At 35.9% G+C, this 21229-nt stretch overlaps 1 protein-coding gene across 2 annotated transcripts in view; it reads right to left on the reverse strand.

Annotated features, from left to right (window-relative positions):
• Positions 1-3155: 3155 nt before the first annotated feature.
• The window catches only part of EED (embryonic ectoderm development), a 32843-nt gene continuing 14769 nt past the window's right edge, over positions 3156-21229 (reverse strand). Inside the window, exons 6-13 of one of the 2 annotated variants that reach the window (XM_069564848.1) lie at positions 20895-20976; positions 18596-18687; positions 16716-16849; positions 14666-14771; positions 13453-13527; positions 4575-4733; positions 3781-3854; positions 3156-3490 (exon numbers count right to left, since the gene is read on the reverse strand). In XM_069564848.1, the coding sequence (XP_069420949.1) occupies positions 3364-3490; positions 3781-3854; positions 4575-4733; positions 13453-13527; positions 14666-14771; positions 16716-16849; positions 18596-18687; positions 20895-20976 (849 nt within the window). In that variant the 3' untranslated portion in view covers positions 3156-3363. The remainder of the gene's footprint in view (positions 3491-3780; positions 3855-4574; positions 4734-13452; positions 13528-14665; positions 14772-16715; positions 16850-18595; positions 18688-20894; positions 20977-21229) is intronic. The other variant, XM_069564846.1, reaches the window with a different exon arrangement.

Here is a 21229-nt window from a genome sequence, read left to right on the forward strand (position 1 = left end):
AGTGGCATTGAAAATTTAAAAAATACAAGTTAAGAAATCACAGAAGGGGAAAAGCTTAGAATTTCCGCATCTTGTTTTTCCTGCTGCTTAAACAAGAGGCTTGCGTTTTCATTTTGCACTAGGCCTTGCAAATTATGTAGCTGACCCTGCCTTCAGGACTAGAAACAAGATCAATAGCATGCTGTCCCTCTTGGATTATTCCATATTTCTTTTCAAAGAGCTGGGTGTGTGGGGCCCACAAAGCACAACAGATTCCAAAGCACAATGGGCTTGGGGAAGACTTCATTCTTATCTCCATAGACAAGAATCATGTGTCCCTTATCCACACATGCGTCATGACCTTGGCTCCCTCGGGGCAGTGAGCATAATGTCGGTGTGCAGTGTCAGTACTTATCACCACCGCTGAGCAGGGTTTCTCGTTCCTTTTTGGATTGGAGGTCCAGGTGAGCTAAATGTGCGCCTTCCCTTGCTATTGGAAATGTAGCTGTATGTAATCGAGCAAACGGGCTCCACGGCGCGGAATCAAAGGGAGAACGTGTGGCTCTTCATAATGGACTATCTGAAGCGAATGACAAGCGGGAGTTTAGATCAAGCATCAAGCCCTGGGTAGACACATAGTGTAGGAATGCCAGTCCTTGGATCCCGTTGTTCAAGAAAACAAAACAACACAGGGACTTCGTCTTCCTGTCGTTCAAATTATGCTGCAGAAGGCTCACCTGTCATAGTGAGCACCTTGCCTCACCCCAAAAAACCACCATAGGGATATGGCATCAGTTGGCCGCTCATCCAGCTTGAAATTAACTGTGGAAGCCTCTTCTCAGGATGTGGATACAGGTGGGGGTGAAGTTCCAGGGCTGGTAAACTTCAGCAGATGGCACATTAGTGGCTACGACTGCACCGGAAGCAGGAGGCATGATCGTATGGAAACTGTCGGGACCAACAGGGCTCTCCTTTTCTATCATACATGCCCACATGGCACTTAGGTATCATGGAAGCAAGTAAAAGAACCATCTCAAATTATTACTTACCCTTCATTTTTTCTCCTGGATCTCCGGTTAAAAGTGTCATTAGATCTTTTCATTTTATCCTCTGTAGTTTTGACTCTTGTCTTTCCCATTTTGATTCTCTATGTACACCACATCCTAAGTAATTAGGCTCTCAGTTCATTAATCTCTATGCAAGTTGTGTCTAATCTACTGTCTAACCCATCCACTGAGTTTATCTCAATAATCACACCTTTCATTTCAGAAAATTCTGCTTTTCAATTCCTCTTGGTCCATCTTGGGAGTCTCTTACTGCTTATTTTTGTGACTGCATCTTTAAGTGTTCATTCATTTAACAAGTATTTATTGAGCACCCACCAAGTGCAAGTTACAAGTACTGCAGTTATACCAGTGAAATGAAAAGGAAGGAAAAAAAAATCCATCTACTCTCATAAAACCTACATCCTAGTGGGAGAAATACCAAGTAGGTAAACAACCAAGTAGGTAAATTATGCAGTATATTAGGCGACAACTGATGGAAAATGAGAGGACACAAACAATTTGATTTTAAATGTGACTGTATTCTGATAATTCTGAAATCTTTAGAGGTCTCAGCATATTGCAAATTGTTTAAACTGTCACAGCAGCTTGTTTCATTTTCTGTCTGGTGATCTTTGATTGCAAGCTAGTTAACCTAAATTTTTAGCAATCTTAGGGGCCTTGTTGAAGTTTGTTTTAATAGCTAACATCCATAACAATGAATGGCTTGTGAGCTGAATATGGCCCACTGCCTGTTTCTGTTAACTAGTGTTTCTGGCACCAGCGAGCCTCATTCGTTTATGTAATGTCTAAGGCTGCATTCATGCTACAGCAGCAGAGCCGAGTACACGTCATGGAGACTGTACTAAAATATTTACATCTGGCTGTTAGAGAGGTCAGAAAAAAAGTTAGCTGACCTCTCATCTACAGAGATATACAAAGGAGCTAAAAACAAAAACCTCAGGAAGCACTAACCTACGCTGTTGGAGCAAATGAATTTGGTTCCTTAAAAATGCCCTTTCATGTATTAATTCTCACAAGTGAGCCTAAGGAAATAATCAGAGATGTCGACAAAGACTTCTGCACTGGGCTGTTAATAAATGTAACAGCAAATAGTAAAAAGCAATTATCATGTCCAGAAGATATTAAATAGTGGTATACTCATAGAAATGTATTTATAGAAAAGGTTCATGAGTTTAGAAACCTACACTATTGGAGCAAAAGAATTTGGTCCTTAACAAAAATGCCCTTTCACCTGTTAATTCTGACAAATGAGCCTAAGGAAATAATCAGAGATGTAGACAAATACTTCTGTACTGGACTGTACAGGACTTCTGTACTGGGCTGGACAAAATTCATTCTTTTGTATTTTGCCCTGGTTCCCTTCATTTCACCTTCTACCTTATCTGTATGATTGCTCAGGTTTTCTTCTGCTTCTGGTTAAATGCTTCTGGTTAAATGCTTCTGGTTAAATGTATGTCATCTTGGTCCTCTTTGGAGGATTTTTCTGGCCTTTATATTTTTAATTCTATTCTTGCTTTATTTCAACCCTATGATACCAATTTGCTTGTTTATTTTAACCAATACTCTTCTAGAAAAGGGGACAAGAACTCACTATACAAACACACTCTCCATTTCCTTCCTTTTTCAACCCACTGCATTTAAGCTGCTGTGTCCTCTCCTCCCTTGCTCTGATGATAATATTTCCACTAAGATTCCTAATGACCAAGCTGTAAAATCAAATGGCAATGTTTCCTAACTGTAAAGATAAAACATTATATAACTCTTATAGACTGCTTATTACAATGTTAGTATAGAAGAAATCATTAAGAAATATAAAACCATAGGAAATACAATTTCCAATAAAGGTAAGAGTTTGGTGAGTCAAATTCTGTTCAAATTGCTTCACATGTATTAAATCACGTGATCCTTTTAATTATCCAAGGTCAGTTAACGCCAGAGCCAAGATTAAAATTCAGTTTAGTTCCAGAGCTTATACTTAATCACTATGTTTTACAGCTTTTTCTGTTAGGCAAATAAAACAATAATCATCACTGAAAAAAGATAAGGTGTAATTTTATTACTTTCAACACTGCATCACAATGAATAAAACAAACTAAAGTAACACACAGCTTTACAAAAATAAATTTTTATTAAAAGCAGTAGAGTCTGAGCAGGAGACAGTACAAAGAGTGTAAACAGTGTAAACATCACTACATTCAGCTCAGCCTGACTGAATGCTGACAGACAACTCTAAATGCTCTATGTGCCCTTACTAGCAGGATACATTAGTTCTATTGTACACAGAAAACACACGCTAATTTTGATTGGGAAAAGTACTTTATCGCAGTCGGTCCCAGCGCCAAATGCTGGCATCATCACAAACAGCTATAAGAATGCTGCTGTCCCTGCTGAAACTGGTTTGTCGAATAGCAGCACCGCACTTGTGATGAGTCAGCGTTGTACATCTAGGAAAAAAAACATGACAACAGGTTAAATATCACACACACAATGCTGTCAGTATCAAACTTAAAAACAGTGAATGTCACTTACTACCAAAGTACTCAGGAAAAACAATTATTATTAGAATAAAAAAGAAACACTTTACAATATGCTGAAAATGTAAACGTTACAAATGATGTTAAGGATGGCACTGTAAGTATCACTTACTTACTCCATAGTGACCACACTCTGGAGGAAAAGTCAGAAATTATTCTGACTCAGAAATTATTCTGAGGAGGAATTTCTAAATACTTACTTGGCTTTATGAGGATCTTCTACTTCTAAATCCCAAACATAAAGTTTGCCAACCTGATTGCCCAGTGCAAGCATCTGTATAAACATATTTTAAAAACCCATCAAAAACAAAACAAAAACCTAAAGATTTCAAGCGATCCTAAGATAGCTTTCTTATTGCAGAAAAATCTCAGCTCCACCCTATGGCAATGCTCTTGGTTATTTCTTTGCATCTTATACTTATGATTTGTAAATGAAGATAAGAGCAACTAATGCTTCACAAAGGTGTCCTGAATAAATTAAGCCATTTTACAAATTTCTGAAGAACTATACAATATACACAATTAGCATATATTCTTCATTCTGCCTTAAAGAACTATAATAAAAGTCACAGAAATTTTCCAAAGCTTTCATATAGAAAGAAATAGCCAAGTAATGTGTTACCATAAAATTCTAATACCAAACTTCTGTAAAATTTTGGATAACTAATATTTTGTCTCTATCTTCCATGTTGGTTTTCTATATAAGAAGATGAACATTCTAATCACCAAAACATTAAATCTTAGTAACAGATGTTATGGAAAGTAAACATCTAACTGCCACATTGACACCTGTCAATTTCATCTATAATAAGCATTGCAGATGGTGTGTGGAGCCACAAGGGTAGAATAAATAACATCACAGGCCAAAGCAAATAATACAAAAAATCAAGGTAGATTACATTTAAAGAGGAAAGAGAACACAGATGCACTCAGATAAAACTAAAACTGCATGATTTTAAGTCAAATAATTTCAAAATGTAAAGTATGTTGCTACCTTTTGCCAGAAATCCATAGAAAACCTCATGTACCAAATGTCACACTGGCTGTAATCAAATCGCCCAAGAATAGTCACATTAGACTCACTGGGTTTAATTTTATCTATATCATCTTCCATTTTGCCAGGTTTCCAGCATACAATGGCATTTTCACAAGACTTAAAAAAAAGACACGAGATAAAAAAGAAATGTTAATTGTAGAACTGAATTTTAAACACTATAAACAAAGCTTTTTCTCAACTATCATTTCAGAATTCACAGCTCTTTAAACCTGGTTATCCCTCAACTGAGTCCAATGATATACATATTTATTTGTATTTGCAGAATCAGTATCTACACTTACAGATTATCAAGATTTTAACAATACAAAAACATTACACTATCTAGAATATTCATTTTTGAAGTCACAACTTCTCTTCCAAACCAAGTTTCAGCCTTAGATACTTCAGCATACAGAGACTTAAGTATTTTACAGCAAAAATAAAGTTATTAGAATACACAGTTCTTCAATATGGCCCCTGCTAATTCCATCTTTCCCTATTTCACTTCTAATTTCCTGCGGTTCCAATCTCCTGTGGTTCCCTTTATACAGTTAACTATTAATCCTTCGTCTGCAGTATCTGTACTACATGGTAGGTACTCAATAGATGTAGGAAAGCTAATGAATTCATAGAAGGGCCTTACAGATCAGATTATACAGAAGGCAATAAAAGCAGTTATTCAGTATCCCGACACTGGTAAGGGGACGGGAGTGAAATAGGCTGAGTTACACCTTGTCTGTGCTGCAACAGTGAAATCTTTACATACATTCTACTTTAGGAACAAGCGGTGAAGAATACAATGGGAGAAGAAAACGCAACACAGAGGGCACTATCTATATTCCTGTGTAGGCTAGTGGTTTGCCAGTTAAGGGATCTTTGGCAATGTCTCTGGCTTCCAGTTAAGAGAGGCCAGAGAATGCTGAAAACTGCAGAGTAGAGAATGGCTCCTCCCACAAAAAAGAACTGTCTGACCTCATTATCTCAGACCCAGGACTGAGAAATCCTGGTGGAGGTGAAGGGTGCTTACTGGTATTTTACAGAACACATTCCACACAACCACATATGGTAGCCCTGTGGGGTTCACTGGCATTTCAATGGTTTAACAGCGCAGTCATAGGGAGATTAGAGAGTGAAGAACATGTTTTCTTCTTCTCTGCCTTTTTTAGATTATATAAAATCCCAGGGTTACAGATCCATTATACAAGTTCTTCACTGTAAAGTCCCTTAGAGAGCACCCAGTCTGGTGACTCTTTTAAGTGCACAGTTGGACTGACAGCCTGTAGAGCTTTCTTTAAAAACACATCTTGGCCCCAACTCCACTGAATCACAATTTCTGAGAGAGGAGGCCAAAGCAGCAGAATTGTAACATAGCTCTTCAAGTGCTTCTTACTGACTGTACTGGCAAAGGACCCTTAGTCAGTAAAGTCCCCTCACAGAGAGCTAAAGCATAGGGAGGTAAAAAGAGTCTACCCACACTAATGGATGGCTGTACTTGAAAGTCATCCAGAGAGTTTCTAACAATTACAAACCCGCAGGTCCCTGTGCCAGATGTCGAATACATGGGGATGAAGCTTAGGAATCTGTTTTTACAATGTCCTCCCAGTAGTTCTGATGTGGAGCCAGATTTGAGACCACAATACTCAGTTCAGCCTCTTATCTAAAATGCAGAAATCTTTTCCTATCATCTGATTAAGTTCTAAGAGCAGAAATTTTAGACTTACTGCCTTTTTACATCTGCTTCCAGCAACCAATGAAGTAGAGGTACTTTTCCCTGTTCATCTCACTGAATACAACTTAGAAGTCTGAAGGGCAGGGAGGAGGCAGACTGGTGAAGGACCCTGGGACATGAGGGGCACTGAGTTCCTTGGTTTTCTTTTGCCTCCTTTCTGTATCCCAGACTGCATGCTAGAGAAGGCAGTGACTCAACAAAGCTAAAGACAAAACAAAGCCCCCCAAAGCCTACTCTCTCCAAAGGACCAGGAAGTGGCAACCCAGCATGAGAGAAAATCTTCAGGTAAACAATACCACAGAAAAAACTGTGGACCCGCCCACACATGAACCAGCAAAGTCCCAGTGGGGATCCCTTCTCACAGGTGGTAACTAAACACTTCAAGTACAGAATACCCTGCTGACTCCTCCCTACCCTTCATAGTAATGACGTGACTCCTCCTCCTCTCTGCCTGGGGTTGTTTTAGAGGCGGCATAGCAAAGAGTCAAGAGAAGTGGGCGACAGAGGATGAGATGGTTGGATGGCATCACTGACTCAATGGACATGAGTTTGAGCAAGCTCTGAGAATTGGGGATGGGCAAGGAGGTCTGGCGTCCTGCAGTCCATGGGGCCGCAAAGAGTCGGATACGACTGAGCAACTGAACTGACTGACTAAATTGAGCAGAGAGCCAGGGCGTTCACAACCACCTACCACAGTGTCAGCGGAGAACAACCAGGGAGCAGTCATGAGGGCTCCAAACCCCTCCCTGCTAGGGTGTTGTCAGCAGAGTCCCCGTAAAAAGCCTGAACTCCTGCCCCATAGAAAAGAGACATCACCACCAAGTCAACCAAGTGGGGAACGTCCCCTGCCACCTGCCAATCATGAAGCAGCATTCACTTTACAGCTGAAAATGTATCAAAGGAAGCCTGCTGTAAGAGAGCTAAATAACAGCTCAAGTTTCCTAACAGTATCCAAAATATCCATATCTCCATCAAAATTCATTTGTCATACCAAGAAATGTAAAATCTCAACTTTAATGAGAAATGATGACAAGAGACACAAACAATGAGATGACAAAGATGTTACGACTGTCTGACAAGGATTTTAAAGCAAAGTCGGACATGACTGAGCAACTGAACTGAACTTATCATAAAAATGCTTCACGCAAATACAAAATTAAAAGTTCAAAATCTGGAAAAAAAATGGTTCAGTAAGAAATTACAAACACACTTAGAATACAGTCTCAGCAAAGAAACGAACCATGTGGAAATTTTAGAACTAAAAATACTATAATTAAAATAAAGAACAACTGAAGGGCTCACCAGCAGAAGAGAGATGAGAGTAGTAAATTCAAAGTTAGAACATAAAAATTACCCAATTTGAACAAGACTTGAACAAAGAAGTTACCAACTGAACAAAGAAAAACAGACTTATTAAATGACAGAGTCTCAGGGACCAAATGAAAAATCTAAAGTACCATTACAGGAGAGCGGGGAGAAAGAGGGGATACAAAAGAATTTGAGTGATGGCTGAAAAAAATCCCCATATTTGGGACAAATTATGTCCCCTAAAGACCTACAGATTCAAGACAGTAAATGAATCCCTCAAAGACATCAATATCAAGCAGAGCACAGTCAAACTTCTGAAAACTAAAAATAAAGGAGAAAAAAAAAAAAATCCCCAAAGCAGTTAAGTCAGAAAGAATACCTTAGCTATAAGGAAAAACCAATTCCAATGGTGGCAGATGTCTCATTACAAATGACAGAGACCAGAAAGAGGGGGAACAACACTGTTCAAATGTTTAAAGAAAGAATTGTGAACACAAAATGCTCTATTCAGTGAATATACCCTTCAGGAATAAACGGGAAATGAGGACATCCCTAAACTAAAAAAAACTAAAAGAATCTGTCAACATTCTAAATCAATAGCTATAGAATGTTCTATGAACAGAAGGGAAATGATAAAAGAAGGAATCCTGGAATATTAGAAAGGAGGAATGAACAACAGAAAAAGCAAAATGAGTAAACACAAAATTCTCCTTTCCCTCAAGTTTTTAAATTCTGCTTGACGGGTCAAGCAAAATTGTAATATTATTTATTGAAGTTTTCAATTGTAAAGGAAATATTTAAAACAATTATAAGTGCAGGACAAACTGGGAGATAAGCTTCCTATACTGCATTTGAAGTGGTAAAATGCTGATATACTGATGATCACACACATATATCGCAACTCCCAGAGCAAATATAAGAACAAAACAAACTACACAAAGAAATACAAACTACACAAAGAAATACACTCAGAGGTAGTACAGAGAAATCAAATTGGAATTTTAAAATATGTGCATATAACCTACAGGAACTTAGGGGAGAAAACCCAGAGAAATGCAAAAAAAAAAAAAAAAAGCCAGACAGTGTAACAATTGAAAAGTTAAGGCTCAAATATAAACAGTCTAAATTTACAAGCTAAAACAGTTTCTCAAAGTGGATTAAAAAACAGTATGACCCAACTGTATGTTGTATGAAACTCCCTTCAAATGTAAGAATACACGTAGATTAAAGGTAAAGGGTTTGAAATAGTTATACCATGTAAGCATTAATTAAAGGAAAGAAAGAACAGCTATACTATACTATAAGATACTATATAGATATACTATACTATAAGATAAAAGGAGACATCAAAGCAAAAAAATCTACCAGAGATAGAGATGGACCTTCCACAATGACAAAAGGGTCAAGCTACCAAGAAAAAGCAATACTAAATGTGTATATGCTAACCAACAGAGCTGCAATATGTCACAGAACTGAAGGAGAAAGGGAAAAATTCATGATTATAGTTGAAGACTTCAGCACTTAAGAGCAGACAGACATCAACAAAGACACAGAAAAATTCAACCACATTCAACCAATAGGATCTTGGAGAAGGAAACGGCAACCTACTCCACTGTTCTTGCCTGGAGACTCCCAGGGATGGGGAAGCCTGGTGGGCTGCCATCTATGGGGTCGCAGAGTCTTACACAACTGAAGCGACTTAGCAGCAGCAGCAGCAACAACCAATAGGATCTAGCTGACATTTACAGAACACTCCACCCAACAATAGAATACACGTTCTTTTCAAGCTCCCATGGAACATACCCAAAACAGGCTCATAAAACAAATCTGAAAAATTTTAAAGAATCAAAATCATAAAGAATATATACTGACTGACCGAAATGGAATCAAACTAGAATCAATAAGAGAAAGATAATGAAAATTTTCTAACACTTAAAAACTAAATGGGCTTCCCTAGTAGCTTAGTCAGTAAAAAATCTGCCTGCACTGTAGGAGACCCAGGTTCGATCCCTGGGTTGGGAAGATCAGATCCCCTGAAGAAGAAAATGGCAACCCACTCCAGTACTCTTACCTGGAAAATCCTATGGACAGAGGACCCTGGTAGGCTACATACAGTCCATGGGGTCGCAAAGAGTCAGACATGACTTAGTGACTAAACCACTACCAAAAACTAAATAGCACACTGCGTATCAAAATTTTTGTGAGAAGCAGCTAAAGCAGTGCTGACTGGGAAATTTACAGCACCAAAAGCTTACATTAGAAAAGTCTTGACTAAATAATCAAAGCTCCCAAAACTAGCAAACAGAAAAACAAAATACACTCACAGGAAACTAAGAAAAGGAGACAGAAGGTAACAAAATAATTCTGACAAACTCCTAAAAAGACTGACAAAAGAGAAGAAGATATAAATTACTGATTTCAGGAATGAAACAGGGGCTATCACTAAAGACCTTGCAGATATCAAAAAGATAATAAGTGAATACTCAAACAGCTCTCCACACATAAATTTTATATTAGATGGCATGGATCAATTCCTGAAATAGCACAAACTACCACTTTCCTGGTGGCTCAGACGGTTAAGCGTCTATCTACAATGTGGGAGACCCGGATTTGATCCCTGGGTCGGGAAGATCCCTTGGAGAAGGAAATGGCAATCCACTCCAGTACTATTGCCTGGAAAATCCCATGGACAGAGGAGCCTGGTAGGCTACAGCCCATGGGGTCACAAGGAGTCGGATACGACTGAGTGACTTTACCTTATCACAACTCACCCAATATGAAACTTCATTCAAACAACCTTTTCACTTTTAAGGAAATCAAGTTTTTAATTTTTAAATTCCTCCTCAAAAATTTTTCAGCCCAAATGCCAGTATTATTGATATCAAAACCAGACAAAGACAAATAACAAAACTTTAGATCAATATTATATCTCATTAATACACATTTAAACTTCTTAAAACAAAATATTAGCAAACAGAATTCAGCAACATATAAAAAGAATTATACAGCATGACCAAGTAAACTTATTCCAGTGATTCAATATTCAAAAACAATCAGTGCAGTCCATTGCATTAACAGGCTAAAATAAAAAAAAACAATGATCATATCAATTGATGCTGAAAAAGTACTTGACAAACTTCAACACCTATTCATGATAAAACTTTGAAAAATTTAGGTAAAAGAACAACTCTCAATTGGATACAGAACATCTACAAAAATCACCCAGCTAGGACTTCCATGGTGGTCCAGAGTGTTTGGCAATACAGGGGACATTGGTTTAACCCCTAGCAGGTGAACTAAAATCCCACATGCCGCAGGGCAACTATGCCCGTGCACCACAACCAGAGAGCCCATGTGTACAAGGAAGGATCCTGAATGAGGTGACGAAGGTCCGGAGTGCCGCTACTAAGACCTGACACAGTCCAAAATTAAGTACTAAAAAAGAATCATACAGCTGATACGTATAATTGCAAAAGACTGAATTCTTTCCCCCTTTAACATCAGAAACAAGCCTAGGAAGTCTGCTCTTAACACATTACTGACCAGAGACATATTAATATATCTTTTGTTACCTGAATGCTATTGACTGGAGATGTATCAATGTTTTTAGAGTGATACAATCAATATCACCGTGTTAAGTTGTCAGAGCTTAAACTGCACCAAGGGTTCATCATACAACTTATGACTGTCATTATCACTTACATTTTTTTCCAACTCTGTGTATATTATAAACATAAAATTTTCAGAAGTGACACATCACAAAATTTTGAGGAAGAATTTTTCAGTGAATTTTATGCGGATATGTTCTATGTCTAAGTGACATATATACTAGTGTCTCAGAAGACAATAGTTCTTCAGAATTTAGTTAATTCAGATGATGTGAATATCAGACCAACAAAAAAATCTTAGTGATTCTGATACAAAGTGAAAATGCAATAGTGCTGGAGACTGCTCCTGTACTTCTACAGAAAAGTGGATTGAAGACAACATTTCACAAAAATTGGAGGAATTATAGGTATGCCAGGTGTAACTGACTACAGGCACCTGTACAGTTTCGTGAAATAACAGAACTAATTTTTGACTGGTCAAAATAAACATCACTGGCCACAGGAGTTAGTTTCTGCAAAAATCCCCCAGTCATTAATGAGTTAACACTGCTATATTCAATGTAGCACCAGAAACTTGTCAGTGAAATGAGACAAAAAATGGAAAGTTCTTTAAAAATTCAGTTCAGAAAGGAAGGATACAAAAACTGTCCTTATTTAGAGATGAAATGATTTACGTAGAAAATCCCAAGTAATCAGCAAAAAAAAAAAACACCCCACAAACCACCCTTCTTGAATTATAAGTAGTTAAAATAGATAGGATTCAAGATTAATAGACAAAAATAAATTTATTTCTATATATTAGCAATGAACACAAAGAGATGGAAATCAGAAATACCATTTATTATAGTCACTCAAAAAAGAGAAATACTTAAGGTATACATCTAACAAAGTAGGTAGAGGACTTGCATGCTCAAAACTACAAAATGCTGGGGATTCCCTGGTGGCTCAGTGGTGAAGAATCCATCTGCCAATGCAGGAGACATGGCTTCGATCCCTGATCGAGGAAAATCCCACCTGCCACAGAGCCCATGCACTGCAATTATTGAGCCTGTGTTCTGCACCAAGAGAAGCCACTGCAATGAGAAGCCCATGCACCACCACTCGAGAGCAGCCCCCATGCGCCACAGCGAGAGGAAAGCCTATGCAGCCAAACCCACCACAGCCAAAATCAAAATAAAAAGTTATATTTTAAAAAACCTACAAAATGCTGACAAAAAATCAAAGGTCTAAATAAATGAACAGACATACCAGTCAAGGACAAGAAAACTAAGCAGAGTAGATATTAATTATCCACCAAACTGATGCACAGGTTTAACACAATTCCAATTAAAATGTTCCTTACCCCCAAAGAAATTCCAGCAAGATTTTCAGTAAATGTAGACAAGATAATTCTAGACCTTATACAGAAAGGCAAAGGAACTAGATGAAAATAATTTTGAAAAAGAATAAAGTGGAAGAAATTACTCTACCAATTCCAAGACTTATTAAGGAGCTAGAGTAATCTAGCCTGCGTATGTAGTGCTGGTAGAGGGAACAGAACAGAATAACCAGAACAGCCTCCTACAAGCATGGCCAAACAATTTCGAAAAAAGCGCAAAATCAATTCAGAAGAAAGATAGGCTTTCAACAAATGGCACTTACCCAGTTGGGTAAACTATAGGCAAAAAATGAACTTTTTACCTAAATGTCATACAAAAACTAACTTAAAATGGACCATAAATTTAATACAAAACATTATAAAAAACTTTTGAAACACAGGGGATCCAGGGCTTAGTGAAGAGCGTTTCAAAATAATAGCAAAAGCATTATCCATAAAAAAAAAAATTAAAAAAAAATCAATAAATTAAACTTTATCAAAATTGAAAATATTTGCTCTGCAAAAGACCTTGTTCAGAGAATGAAAAGACAAGCTACAGACTGGAAGAGAAAATTTGCAGACTACTTATCTGACATAGGACTTAGAACATATGAAGAACTTTCAAAACTCAACAGTAAAAAAACAAAACAAATCCAATTAGGAAATGAGCAGAAGATACAGAGAGACATCGTTGAAAGGATATATGGATGGTAAATAAGCACATAAAAAAGATGATCAACACCACTAACCATCAGGGAAATGTAAATTAAGACCATGATGATGTTATCACTACACACCTATCAGAACAGCTAGAATAAAAAATAGTGACAATACCAAATGCTGGCGAAGATTCGAAGACACTGCATCTTTCATATATTGCTGGTGGGAATGTAAAATGGCACGGCCACTCTGGAAAATAGTTTGGCAGGTTCTTAAAAAACTAAACAAATGTAACCATGACCCAGCAATTGCCCTTCTAGGCATTTATCCCAGAGAAGTGAAAACTTACGTAAGTCCACACAAAAACCTACACACGACTGTTCAATAGCAGCTTTATTTGTAACAGGCCAAAAACTGGAAAGGACCAAAATGTCCTACAATAGATGAATAAGGTTAAAAAAACTGTGGTACATCCACACCATGGGTACTATTTAGCAACTAAAAGGGAGACCTACTGACATATACAGCTTGGATGGCATTACACTGAGTGAAAAATAACCTTAAAAGGTCCCATACAGAAACATTCTTGAAATGACAAAATCACATTCGATAAAATAACATACAGCTACACATACACTTACAATGTCAGTTTCCTGGATTTGATACTGTATATATAAGGTATAACCAATGGGACAAACTGGGTGAAGGGCAATGTGAAACCTCTCTAAACTGACTTTGAAACTTCCTGTGAATTTAATCTCAAAATCAAAGGTTAAAAAATAAAAAAGTAAAACTATACCTTCATTGGTTAAGGAAAAAATAAATAATCAGGCTCTACCCAAGAAACAGTGAAATGCCCTGAAACCTATACCAAGAAGAAACTGGATAGCAATTTGTTCAAATCTGACAATCCTAAACTTTTAGTTCAGATGACATCACCACCAACTTCCCTAAATTATCAGTAGAAAAAATATATATCAACATACTAGAGCAGGGGCTGGCAAACTAGAGCCCATGAGCCAACTTTATCTATTTGTTTTTGTACATGTAAGTTCACTAAAATAGACACGAACATTAAAAACAAAACCCCCCAAAAAACCCTACTACTGGCTTTAGATATTGGTAATTTTACAGTAACACTAGATATCAGAGAATATCATCTTGCAAGTTAACATTTTTTTTCTTACTAGAGCACAAATTATAGTTCATCAGAATGTTTTATGCCAAAATAAGTTTCTGAATTTTCAAAGTATCATGAGACTTAAAAAAAAAAAAAAGCAATTTCCCATCTGTTACACAATTTATCAACTGCATCAAAAACTGTGCTCCCTGCAGAATTCCAACTCACACAAACAATGGAAATTCAGCTTAACAGCAGTTACCATACCTTGGAAAGTATCAAATCACCTAACCATCGCACACAATCGACATAATTTCTATGTATGTCTCTGGTAGAAAAGTCAGGAAAATGAATTTTCTGAGAAATAAATGGCCTGAAATGGAAATATCAAAAGTTAGAGAAAAATGTGTAGCAGAAGCTAAATTTTTTTAGGATTTATAAAACTCTGAAAAGAAAAACAGATGAGTATTAGTTCGTCTGTGTTCCTGTAAAACTAAACACCTTCTGATCTGTTTATTGGGAACTAAAATCCCCTTCTGTTTTTGTTTCTACATTTTACTCCATTATTAGCTCGCAACTGAATTTTGTATTCATCCTATCAAATTTCATTTATAAAAACTGCAACTTCCCGCCTTACTATATATAGACCAAAATCAATTACTTCAATTCTGGCTATCCTAACCAATAACAAAAGACATCTGCTTAGAGCTGAAATTTTTTCACAGAAAATGCTAAGCTACCAACTCAATCCTTTCATATTAACAATGGTCTATGAAAGCTAACACACCTACCTTATTTCAAAAGATAGTCATCTTCCAGAAACAATGACACATTTCAAAGTCTGGTAAAGATAAAGTTAGTGAGAATCCTGCCTAGAACAACAATTTCTGAAGACGATCTGACAGGAATTTGACATTTATTAGTTAGAACTTTTCCTGTATTTAGAAAAGTAAAATATGGCACAATTTTTCCTTAAAGATGTTTGTGACAAAACCATAAGCTAGAGAAGTTGCTACCAATTCTTCAGTTAATTAAATGTATACCTAACATTTCTAATCTAGTAAGTGATTTAGTTTTTAAAGTGAAGTAACTGAAGAAGTATCATATATCATGAATTAGTTGTATCTTGGGCACAAGTCTTCTCTTTGGCTTTTCCCTCATACATAAAAAAGATATTGAGCTCAATCATTTCAAATACATTTCCCAATTTGTGGGATCTTTTTTTCACCTTTTTTTGGTGGCTCACAGGATCTCAGTTCCACAGCCAGGGACTGAACTAGGGCCACAGCAGTGAAAGCCTGGAATCCTAACCCCTCGGGGCTCAGGAAACTCCCAGATCTTTTCTTTATTAAAACATTAAAATGTTATTAATGACTTGATATAAATTCTTAACTGCTATAGCTTAATTGCTTTTTAGCCAAATATGTATTATAATCTATGGTTAAACCTCTTTCAAGACCACCAGCATAATTCAGTTACTTTCTGTACGCTATAAAATACAACTTCTATTTATTCCAAAGCTCTAGAAAATACAAAAACATAAATTTAATATTGTACTAACCCCTGGTGTTTTAAAACAGAATTTAAAAGCTGTGCCAATTCTTAAGAGGCCTGAGATGTGATGACGGTCATTGTATTAAAATATTTACTTATGGTTACAAATTCAACTAACAATCTACTCATAATGTGGGTCGATAACCAGGGAATTAACTGCTAAAATGAAAAGAGCAAACAAAGTTAACATTTACAAACATAGGACAGTCACAGTGAAAGAGTAAATAGCTTGATAAGATTCTGAAAAAGATAGTAAATTAATTAAGAACTGAGGTTTTTCAAAAATAAGAAAACTGAAAAGTTCCCACATGTAGTCCCTTAGAACAAACCTCCTGCTTTTGAATTTTCTGTTTAGTGAAGTGAGTATCATTTAAAGGAGAGTGTCTATCATGAATTAAAGCTAAGAACCCCACTGAAAAAATTATGACTTACTGTCTTCAATTAGAATTTACAGTGTTGACAAGCAGTGCTAATAAACATTAGCACATGCGTACCTAAATAAAATATGTGAAATGGGCTACTAAATTAAGATAAAAATATAACTGAAAGTGATTTTGAAAAATGAGCCACAAACATAATTAGATAAAAATAAAGGCTTTCATTTAAATTCAATGAGTTTTATGGCATATAAATTATACCTTAAAGTTATTAAAAGAGGGGGTTCTCAACTCAATACTGGAGACTTATATAACAATTTTTGAAAAAGTAAAACACTATTCAAAGGCATAAGATAGCATATTGTTTTAAATACTATAGCTGTTACCTGTTAGTTTTATTTGGGTTATAATCATAAGAGTCCTTAATAGCATTCATCATTCTCTTTGAATTGATCCTCCAAAGTTTAAGAGAGTGATCCATACCACAAGACATTATTTTTTCACCCAAAAGATCATAATCCTGTATATAAAAAAGAAAAGCTTAAATTAAATATGTAAATTATTTCCCCAAATTATGCTGATTTTCATCTCATGTCCAGTACTATGAAAATTGTATTTCAAACCACAACACTAACATTTTGTGTTTCATATATATAGGCCATAGGTCACAAAGTTTTTACCACTTTCAAGATTTAGTTTTAACTGACTTGTTATCACCACAATATATGAGCTTATGCAATATGGCAGGTAAGAAGTAAACTCTTTTAATTTAGTTCTATCAATTACCTTTAGCCAAATATTTCCTTTGTTTGATTTTGAAGGTGAACCTAATGCTGAGGTAAAACAATTATTCTGTGACATAAAAACCTGAATGGTTGTTATTTTTCTTTGTCCAACCCAGATGAAGCAATGAAACTGGTATCTGCATGTGAAATTAGGAGTCCTTTAAACAACTGAAATTTACTTGTACATCTAAGCCAAAACACTTAGATAAGTCGGGTACCTTGGTTTTAAAGTTCACTTTTTAAATGAACAAAGAAAAATATGTCTTAAAAAGGAAGCAACATTTCCTCATTTGCTGTTTACTAATTTTTAATGAGCTCCTAACAGATCATCTATTGTAACAACCTTTTTTCACCTCATCTTACAGATCAGACACTGAGGCTCAGAGATAGTTACTTTAGCACATGGTACATGTGTCAATGACAATCTCACACAATCCTTCTAGCAGTGAATTCCTATTGGTACAAAAGAGATACAAACTAACCCCTGCTTTCATTTTAAGAAATAACAGTAGAGAGTTTTGTTTAAGGAGAGTACTTTCCTCACTAATCTAGATATTCTATGTTAATCCAACCTTTGAATCAATCATGAACACAGTTTTACAAAAGCCTGAGAGCTTCAGGTTTGGTGTTTATTGAATTCAGAAGTCTGGCAGCTGCTACTTTTCCTAATAACCTCACTGTCAATAGCAACAAGACACCTCTAGAGCCAGGAGCTCTCATTCAGTTTTTAAGTAAGGACAGTAGTCTTTGTTTCTTCATACATAAAGCCAGATAGAATTCTGCAAGTTCTAGAAAATCCTTTAAGGTAGGTATGATTCTCACAAAAGCATATAGGAATATTTAGTACCTCCAATTAAAATATCACATGCTTCAAAATATAATGCCCTTTAAAAATAGTTAAAAAAAAAGCTGAAGAGCTGTAAGACTACTAAATAAGTAAGCTACACACAGAAGGTAAATAAACCTAAACAACACAAAATCTGAAACTTAACTAAAAACACTTAATATCACTAAAACAGATCAACAGATTGTAATACAAAGCATAAAGACAACACCATGCCATCAAAGGGAAGTTATCTAAAAGTCAGTGTGAACAATACCTCCTAGAAATGAGTAACTTATATTTCAACTTCAAATAAAAGGTGAAAAAATTTCTTAATTGCCAAGTAGGTTAACCTTTTCCTTTAATAACTGAGAAACAACAAAAGGTAACTTGGTGATTTTAGATTAAAAAAGGAAAAGAACAAGTTCACAGAATTCTTTCATGAGAATCCAGGTGCTGGTAAAACACGTGCAAGAGTACAGATAAAACACAAAGAGCCTACTTGCTTTATTTCTTCATCTTTAAGTTAAAACCTTATCTGTCACAGTAAATGAAATAACTGCCTGCCAAGCTACATGAAACAAACTACGTGCTTTCTTATAGGGATTGTTCACAGCTTTGTAACCTGAAGGTCACTGCCCTGTAGCTTTCAACTTACAGCACTTAGAACTTCATCTCTGTGCCCTTCTACACCTCCAAATATTGCCACCAGAGTGTCCGTTTGGATATTCCATAATCGTAAAGCATGATCTAGTACAGACATAAAAAAATTAACATAAACTTTTATCATTCATTTACTGTGGACTTTTAATATCTCTTTAAAGAAAAAACTACCAAAGTTTGGACTTAACTCATTCACAGTAATGACTAAGAAGGAATCCATATCGTATAGGAACTTAAAATATTTATATTACTTGTAGATTTAACTAGGTATGAGTTCAAACTTTCAAGGGTACTAGTTTTTCCCTCTACCATACCCACATTTACAAATTGAAGAGGACAAAGTAGATTTATAAGATCTCTACAGTAAATCTAAAAATATGATTGAAACATACACATATTGGGACATTATTTAGAGTATTATGGACCTTTCAAAAATTCTATAACTGTAATCTGAGCAATCTCATTTTCCACTGAACATCAGCAACAAAATAAATAGAAAGCAATATTCATAAATACCAAGCAGAGTTTGAAATATAACAATGTCTATACTGTGTAATATTAACATATTATACAACATATTGTTAGTAGTGGAAATAAACATTGCTACAAAAATGATTTCTTTTTGTAGCAATGATTTCAATCTGCATCCAAGTTTTTGTGCAGACATTTACATTTCTCTTGAAGATACACGTACCTAGGAGTGTAATTCTATGTTTAGCTTTTTAAGGAACTGCCAGATTGTTTTTCAATGTGCTTACACATTTTACATTCCTACCAGCAATGGATGAAGGGGTTCCCTATTTTACTGTCTTTTTCACTGCAATCATCCTAGTAGGTATGAAGTGGTTATCTCACTGTATTTTTGATTTGCATTTCCCTAATGATTAACAATACCCACTCCAGTGTTCTTGCCTGGAGAATCCCAGGGACGGGGTAGCCTGGTGGGCTGCCGTTTATGGGGTCACACAGCGTCAGACACGACTGAAGCGACTTAGGAGCAGCAGCAGTGATTAACAATGAGTGCTTTTCCATGTGCTTATTGGACATTCTTGCCTATTCTTTCAAAAGATGTCTACTTTTAAAGCCTTTGTTTGCTTTTAATTTGGTTGTCTTTTTATTACTGAACTATATGACCTCTTGATTTAAGTCCCTTATTAGATACACACTTTGCATATCTTTTTTTTTCCTATAAGTTGTCTTTCCCTTTCTTGAGAGTTTTACTTGCAGAAAAATTCCTGTTCATTTTGAAAAGCTGTTTGAAAAATGCTCTAACACAATGGGGGAAGAGCAAGATTAGGAAACTGTGACATTAAGAACAAGTAAGGCATTATGGTCTATGTTACCTGTAAAAGAATATCTGAGCCCAGTTACTGTTATTAACAGAAGAGAAAAAGTTGTCAGCTCTCTTCTTAGGTGTCTATTTCCAAACAAGCCTTGATAGTTGAAAAATCACATTGAAATATTTTTCATGTAAGAGTTTTAATTTGAGGATATCTTTTAATATGGGGGTTAGGTTATAGGTGTGATAGCTGTTAAGAAAAGAATACATTTGACTAGAATAATAATGTAGAAATGAAAAGAGAAAGGGCAATAAAAAACAGAATGTAGAAATAAGAACAACTCAAATCACTTTAGAGAGCTCAGAAATTTAAGAATGATTCAGAGGCCTGTCTGAACCCAAAATAAATTTACAATGCCAACATCGGCATACAGAGCAAGACAATGCTTTCTCTTTGTAAGGAAGGAAAACATTTAGAAGAGCTTACACTGGATAACTTAGCATTTTAAGGAATCCTGTAGGGAATCTTTTATAAAATAGAAGCATTATAGAGAGAGGCAAAAAAAAGCATCATGGATTTTCAGATACACTATTTCTTATTACATGGTTGGAAAGCATCAGAAATTTGCTAGACTACCTTCAAACTACTAAAAATGTTGCAACTTCAGTGACCTGCCATTAAAATTAGTACAGTTTAGTATGATAATTCAATTGAGGATAAAGTTCTAGAATAATCATAATGCAATATGGTAAATAAGGGTAACATACATCTAATCCTCAGTGTCAATTATCTTATCTACATCTTACAGAACAGTGTACTTCATGGTCCCATTCTCCAGTTCTTGGTTTGGGGATGCTAATGTAGCCCAAAATTTTTCTAAAACTTACTTTGTTTTAAATTTGGAAATTTCCCTTAGATTAGTTTGTCCCGAAGTCAAACAAAACTAAACAAACAAAAAACCCAACTCACTCCCAAATAAATACAACTATACAAGGAAACATTTGTTTCTCTTACCTTTACTTACTGACAGGAGAAGATTTGGATCTCTTGGGTGGAATTTCAGCTCATTGATAGCATTTCCATGGCCAACATAGTGCTATAATAAATTTAAGACACTTCAACTTTCATATAAAAATCAATAAATTCATTTTCACTAATCTTCAAAGAATGGAAAAATAATTTCACTTGAAGTAGTGGTTCTCAACCTTGGCTGCATATTAAAATCACCCAGCTTGAAGGAAAAATAAATGACACTGAAGTCCCATTTGCAGATATTCTGAGCCACAGCAAGGATTTAAAAGATTCTCAGGTGATTCTAATGTGCCCCCAGAGTTAAAGTGATTTGTAAA

The sequence above is a fragment of the Ovis canadensis genome, chromosome 21, assembly GCF_042477335.2.
Source record: "Ovis canadensis isolate MfBH-ARS-UI-01 breed Bighorn chromosome 21, ARS-UI_OviCan_v2, whole genome shotgun sequence".
NCBI classification, from domain to species: Eukaryota; Metazoa; Chordata; class Mammalia; order Artiodactyla; family Bovidae; genus Ovis; species Ovis canadensis.